The sequence below is a fragment of the Penaeus japonicus genome, unplaced genomic scaffold, assembly GCF_977035675.1.
Source record: "Penaeus japonicus unplaced genomic scaffold, GWHDUDI00000001_assembly GWHDUDI00000024, whole genome shotgun sequence".
NCBI classification, from domain to species: Eukaryota; Metazoa; Arthropoda; class Malacostraca; order Decapoda; family Penaeidae; genus Penaeus; species Penaeus japonicus.
In genome coordinates this window covers 8,770,144-8,777,643 of record NW_028234426.1, presented here as the reverse complement: position 1 = coordinate 8,777,643, position 7,500 = coordinate 8,770,144, and the positions used below count along the sequence as shown (strand labels likewise).

At 36.8% G+C, this 7,500-nt stretch overlaps 1 protein-coding gene across 1 annotated transcript in view; it reads left to right on the top strand.

Annotated features, from left to right (window-relative positions):
• The window catches only part of LOC122249976 (hulk), a 96,069-nt gene that overhangs the window by 69,189 nt on the left and 19,380 nt on the right, over positions 1-7,500 (top strand). Inside the window, exons 26-30 of the mRNA XM_086551108.1 lie at positions 294-434; positions 1,100-1,291; positions 4,612-4,749; positions 5,644-5,739; positions 7,412-7,500. The exon at positions 7,412-7,500 is cut by the window's right edge and continues 103 nt beyond it. Of these exons, the coding sequence (XP_086407234.1) occupies positions 294-434; positions 1,100-1,291; positions 4,612-4,749; positions 5,644-5,739; positions 7,412-7,500 (656 nt within the window). The remainder of the gene's footprint in view (positions 1-293; positions 435-1,099; positions 1,292-4,611; positions 4,750-5,643; positions 5,740-7,411) is intronic.

The following is a 7,500-nucleotide window of genomic DNA, read 5'->3' as shown; positions in this document are numbered from 1 at the left end:
GAGGACAAAGCGGATGAGGACTTGCTTCTATGGTTGGCTGTTGGTTTTACTGATTGGGAATATGGTTTCGCACGCAAACACACACACAAACACAATATATATATTACACACACACACACACACACAAACACAATATATATATTACACACACACACACACACACACTTATATCTATATATATATTATATATATATATATATATATATATATATATATATATATATATATATATATAAACAAACCAAGCAACTCCTCCCCACCTACGCCCTCTCAGCCCCGCCCTCCTTCCGCAGGAGACCTGTACGACGACGAGGACGTGCTGGACTGGCTGACGGCCCCCGAGAACATGGAGCTCAACGACGCCATTGAGAAGGTCAACCGGAAGATGTTCGAGAGGATCAAGCAGACCACAGACTACCTGGCGGTCTTCTTCTGTGAGTCTGGGTTCGCTTTGTATTGCTTGCTTTCTCTCGTCTTTCTGTTCTCCTTATCTTTCGTATTATCTTTTTGTTTCTTCTTTTTTCTTCTTCTTTTTCTCCTTCTTATTCTTATTATTTTTCTTGCTCTTTCTCTACTTCTTATTCTTCTTTTTCTTTTATTTTTTCTTCTTCTTTTTCTTTCTCGTATTCTTTTCTCTCTATTTCCTTCCTATTTTTGTTTCTTTCTTTATTTCTTTCTCTGGTTTTGCTTCCTCCTCTGTTTTGTTATTTTATTATTTCTCTCATTCTTTAATTCATTTTCATTTTCTTTGTTTCTTCGTTCTTTCATCCACGTTTCATTTATTTTTTTTCTATATCCTCTTCTGCTCAGTTTTTTCATCGCCTCTTATGAATTATAAGATTAAAAAGATATTAATTCATATACAATAATTAGGAATAAAATAGCATAATAATAATAAATTGAACGAAACAGCATAATCCAGTTTCCTTTCTATAACAAAACAGCATAAACCTTTCTCCACTATAACAAAACAGCATAATCCACTATCCTCTTTTGTGGCGAAACAGCGCAATCCTCTTCACTCTCTATAACGAAATTCCATCTAATTTACACTTCAATAACGAAACGACCTCATCTCCCCCCCCCTCTCTCTCCCAAGACGCCGAAGATGGCTGCAAACAGTGCCAGAAGGTCCTCGCCGAACTGGAGAACATCGACGACGAGGCAGACGCTAACGGCATCGACTTCGTGAAGATTGACGACTCGCAACTCGCTAAGGAGGTCGGCGTCTTCGCTCTGCCGGCTATCGTCTTCTACCGCGCCGGTGCTGATGAGCCTATCATCTACGCCGGTACGTGGAGATTGAGGCTGTGGTGAAGAAGGGTGGGAAGGGGATGCTGAGAGGGACTTTTTTTTTCTTTTTCTTTCTTTTTTTTTTCTTTTACTCAATTTTTTTTTGTCAATCAATTTTTAATCAAATATACTCATTTTCTTTTTTTTTTTTTTTTTTTTTTTTTTTTTTTTTTTTTTTCTTCTGTTCGTTTTTTTCCCGTTTTTTTTCCACTTTGCATACGTATGTTAAGATTTTTTCTTCGTCACCTTCCTTAGATATAGTAGCACCTTCCATGGATATGATGAAGAAAGCAGATCATCGCATTGCCTAAAAACAATTGCAATTTTTACTTTTTTATCGTTTTTTTCTGCCTCTCGTCTCCTCTTTATTACTTTTCTTTCGATTTTATCATCACCTTCTTGTATTGCTTTCTCACATCTTCATCAGAAATCAAGAAAAAAAATTAATGTATTTTTTAGAGATCCCAGACTTTAACCATTATCATTTAGTATATGTTTTCAACAAAAAAAAATCATTACAGAAACCATCTCCTTCCTTGCTCATTATCTATTCATAAAGTTATTGTTACTTCATTGTTTATCACATCTGTCCTTTACTTGCTGTCCTACCCTCACTTTCTTTATTAGTCATTTTCGTTAGGTGAGTTCAAAGGTTCTGATAGACAGACTGCTGTTTTGAATATAGAAATATATAGGTATTTGAAGTCATTAGATATGTACATTTTCTTATAATTCATTAATAACTACTTATCAATAGTATTATAATAGACATGACTCTATGATTTTAGCTATAACAATAGTTACACATTATTTACATTCTATAGCATGTCCAATCATATGTTTTACATAAATACTTTAGTGAGAGAACTTAGTGACTTAACAGATAATCTCAGGGTCGTCCCCATCGACTCATACAGCAGGACTAATTACGTTTATTGAAAGAATAACAGTTATGTGGACTTCCTTAGGTTAGAAATCACACGTAATGAAGTGAAAGCATACACATGTATACGATGACAGACTGTTTTGTGATACTGATGCTGTCATTTCATTTTTTTTCTCTCTCTACCAATCGCTGCATTACCTTCGACTCCGTGACCTCGTCTAACCTCAGGTGGTAGGTCACATCACGGGTCAGGGCTTCGTCCCTCGACCTCGTCTGGATGGTCTCACACCAGTTGCCAGTCGCTTGCATAGCCCTGTAGTAGAAAAAAATAAAATAAAAGGCAGCCTTTCTCACGCTCTGTACATGAGTATGGTTATAGTTAATTTGATGTACATTTTGATTTTTACAATTAAAGATGTAAATGCAAATCATTTTGGATATTGAAATGATAATGATAATAATAATAATAATTTGATTGCATTTTGATTTTTACAATTAAAAGTATAAATACAATTCATTTTGGATATCAAAAAGAAAAAGAATAGTTGGATTGATGCAAATATACTCAAGTACAGCTATGAGAGATGTGGCTGCATTTCTCCTGCCTTTATAGCATGCTGAGTATTCTCCTTTTTTTTCCATCCCATTTGACGCTACATCCGTTGATTTTGATCGGCGTGTCAGCTCAAGCACGCAGTTCCGAATGTGATGACTGTTAAGGGTATTGCCTGACGCCATTCCTATGCTCACTGACGTCGACCACTTCATGATGTCACGACTGAGTCTTGGCCGAATGGGAGAGGTGTTTAACTTCTTGATATGTTAATAGACTGGTTTATGTTTTGAGGGTTATGGTTTCCCCCCTTTTGTAATGTTTATATATTTATTTCTCCTGCACGATCCGATTTGTTACGTGCCGTGTTCACGTTGCACCATCTGCGAATCTTTGGTGTCATTTCTGGACTAGTGGTCTTCAAACTTTTTGAGCCCATGCCCACTTTTTGCATACTCAAATATTCATGGACACCTACCCCACATAATGTATGTATATATAATTATATAAATATAATTATATATATATATATATATATATATATATATATATATATATATGTGTGTGTGTGTGTGTGTGTGTGTGTGTGTGTGTGTGTGTGTGTACATATGTATGTATATGTATGTATATATATATATATATATATATATATATATATATATATATATATATATATATATATATATATATATATGTGTGTGTGTGTGTGTGTGTGTGTGTGTGTGTGTGTGTGTGTGTGTGTATGTATGGCTGTGCGTGTATACAAATATACTTTTATGTTTCTTTTTTTTTTTAATCTTTTCATTTGTTCATGTTTTCATTATTCTAAACACTAGTCTAGATTAAGACACTGGTTGCCCCCTGAGAGTACCCATGGCCCATTTTCTGCGGCATATTCCCTTTTATGTATCTCCGAGCGAACACACTGGTGCCCCGTGAACACTGCAACCAAACAGCCAGTCCCTACCGTCCTACGTAACGTGTTAACAAACGGTTCTCATCGTCCTGTTTTCCTTCTCAAAGACGACTTTTCTTTTGACCCTTCTAAAAACGAGTGCCTCCATTCAAGCACGACTTCATTCTCGTACCAGCACGACCCTCAAATTCCTTCCTCGTGGTCGCCCCTTCTTCGGGCATTTGGCGATCGTTCCCCATGTATTTTCTCTTTGATGTCGTTTTATCTATTTATTTTATTTTTTTCTGTTTCTGTTCCCCGGAGAAGTTCCTTTATTTCCTTCGTGGTTTTGTAATCGTAAGGTTCCGGTGTTACTTAAGTATCATCAGATGAGTAAATATGTACGCGATTAAGCATGTGTAGGTAGGACTAAGTATTGTTATAATGCTATTGTATAACGTACAATATCTAAAGTGCTGTAGCATTGCGTCTAATATATCATCGGTTATACTGTATTCTTTGATGATATTTTAAAATGTTTTAGTAAGCCTAAATATGATGTAATTAGTAGTCTTAACCATCTATTCGTTGTGAACATTTGATGTACAAAGTAGAACACATATTAATACAAGACTCGATGCCAAAGCTTACTCATATATACATATACATCCTCATACACACAACAACCATTGTGAAATATATCTAAATGGAAAATGAGTAAAACAGAAAAGACTAGGTGTAGTTAAATTGATTCAGTTACCCCTCACAACATTTGATTCCAAAGATCATTCCAACAAAAAGTGAACACGTGACCAACTCATGCCTTTACACACACCAATTTAATAACTAAACTAAACACACACATACGTAATGTAGGAAAAATAAAATAAAACACAAGCCTAGTATAAAAAAAACTATCGTGAATGTCTTTTATTCCTAATATTCTTAAATCTCACTTTCTAACTCGTCTCCGTCGGGGAACAGGTGATATGAAGAACGAGGAGAACCTTCTGTCGTGGCTCTTGACGGAGAAGGACCCGACAGCTGACTTCATCGAGGACATGAGTGGTGATGCTCTCCTGCGGGTCATCCGGGACTCTGACGCCATCGCTGTCTATTTCTGTAAGTCTTGTTCATTTCGTGTTTCTCCGTTTTTTTTTTATTAATGGATATCGTATGATTTTTTTCCTTACAGTACAGCATCCGTCATGTCACCTTGCCATGCTGGATTAGATAAGTTTATAATTTGCATTTTCTTTTCCGGAGAAACTCTCAAATTTAATTTTAAAATATGTTTAGTAAAGTTAAGACGTACATATTCATATGCTGTACACAAAAATATTTGCAAAGAATTATTCTATAATACTTCTCTTAAGATTTCAGAACTGCACAAGGAAAAGCTTGATTTTGTGATGGTATTACTACTATTCTAACCTCTGCATTCTATAAAATGTGCATGAATTAAATGCACACATCTGCATATGGTCAAAGAAAAAGGATGATAATGTAACCTGAGTAAACTAAAATCATTTCCTCGTTGAAAAAAAAAATAGTTTATAGTCAAGCTTGGCGCTACTGTAATGTAAAATAAGTATCAATTTTATGATTATTATCAGGAGCGCCACTTTAGCGAGAACATTATAAATCAGATTATCGGGTTTGATTATATCAAGTCAGTTTTAAGTCATCTGTAAACGTTAGGAACATTTCTCTTTGTTTCTTGGGATGGGATCAAGTGTGGAACACATTCTTAAATGTCTATCCATTATTCCATTCCCTCAACTCTGAACTTTCTTGCGACATCATGCTTATACCTGTCAAATCATGCTTGTACCTGTGTCATCAAGGTTCTCATTGTGATGTCATACTAGCATGTTTAATATCATAATGTGAACTGTGACATTCTCTTGCGTCACGGTTGTCTTTGTGACGTCGTGACCCCTCTCACCTCTCCACGGAGTATCCTCGACGTCTTGTCCAAAATCTCACACGAGTGTTTCCTCCTGTTTCTCGAAGGGGACCCTGTCTCTTGCGGTTGTCCCGAAACGCCAGTCGAACCAGAGAAGAAAAAGAAGAAGAAGAGGAGAGCAGACGAAGCCGAGCAGGAACAAAGTGAAGATCACTTATTTTCTCTTATTGTTTACAGTATATTCCCTCGCCCTCCCTTCGTCCTTCTCCCAAATTTCGTCCTTTACCTCTTGCCTCACCCTCGCTCAGAGCCGTATTATTTCTCGCCTCGTTGGTCACCCTTGTAGGAACAAGCAGTTCCCCCTTTGTAATGCCGCTACCGCACAGCCACACCCCGTAGGAACACGTTATCTGTATGATACCTTACCCTAGTCGTATCGAAGACAAGTCGAAGGAGCTCTTGGAACAAAGAAGGATTAAAAAAAAAACGAAAAGAAAAGAAAAGGGAATTGAGCTTACGAGTACTAATGTCCTCACATGGAAGTCCAAGGTCTCCTTCTAGTCCAGACGTCGGTCTTTGACACTTCGAAGGGACATAGACACCTTGAATTAAACATTCCTTGGGAGATTCGTAGCTCTTGTTTATCTTTATTTTGAATCCACATTTCCCTGGTAGACATTGTCTATTTATTCAATAGAGTTAGTAATGGTTTCTATTCTTATGAATCTCCTAAATTGTAGACGTAATAAGCTTGAACTCTTTAACAGGCGATTCCTGGATATAACTAAGAGCAAATGCCTGTTATAATGTACCTCATGGTTGTAGTAGTTTTAGAGTATGTTAAATGCTTTTATTTGCTTATATACTACTGTAGTTGTAGGCAGTGCCAGACACGCTATGGGACATCTCTGGCGATTAAGTGAAAATTCTAACCTTATCTAGCTGTGTTTCTCTAAAATAATTAGGGACCTATTCTTGTAGTTCTTTTTTCTCTGTTATGTAAGTAATTCCAGTCGCATTATACCAGTCTTGTCTTTCAATGTTTCTGTTATGTCAGTCCAGTTCAAGTTTCAATCTCTTAGTCTTCGTAACATGTAGTAAATCTGCCAGTTCAAACCAATCTTGTCTTGAAATGTTTCTCGTGTGTCAATCCAGTTCATCTTTTAGTATTTGTAGCGTATAATAAATCTGGCAAGTGTCATGTTATGTCATGTTATCTGTTTATGTGTCATTACACATGTTAGCACAGGCATATCACCCAAAAAAACACGGTTATTTTCACTCTATCTATAAAAAAGAATATCTGATAAAATTCCATATTCATATCATCTTCAAAAAATAGTAATAGTTTTTCATTCATAATAGTATCAGATACAAAAGCCTAGTCCTAGATAGAGAATGGGTGAAAGGTCTTGCTGAATGTGAAGTCATCCAGTGTGAACTTGTTCTTCGTGAATCGTTCATTGTCTAAAAGAATGTTCTATGTCACATGTAGATGTCTTACGGTTTCCAGAGAGGTTTTAAAAGACCTTTTTTTATATAGAACTTTTAGAGGATTGGCTGATGATGATGATGCATTTTCATGTTTCTAATGAGCTAATCTTGAGACGAGTTTTAGACAATGTCTGAGAGCAAACAGGCACCATCCGCTTTCGAATTGTTCACACTCTCGCATCGCCTCAGCAACATCCGATGTATTTGTGCACAGTAGAATGTACACGCACACTCACACACGTCTCCTTCGCAAACGCACACTTTCACGCGTCCCAATCGCACACCCACTTGAGCAGGTCTTCTTTTCCCTCCTTAAAAAAGAAAAAACAGACACCAAGGTAGAACGAAAAAAGTAATTAATTCCCCCCCTTCACGCGACAGACAACGAAGACACCAACGCCTGCAGCACTTGCATGAAGGTTCTCGAAGAACTGGAGAACATCGACGACGACACAGACAGAATAGGCGTC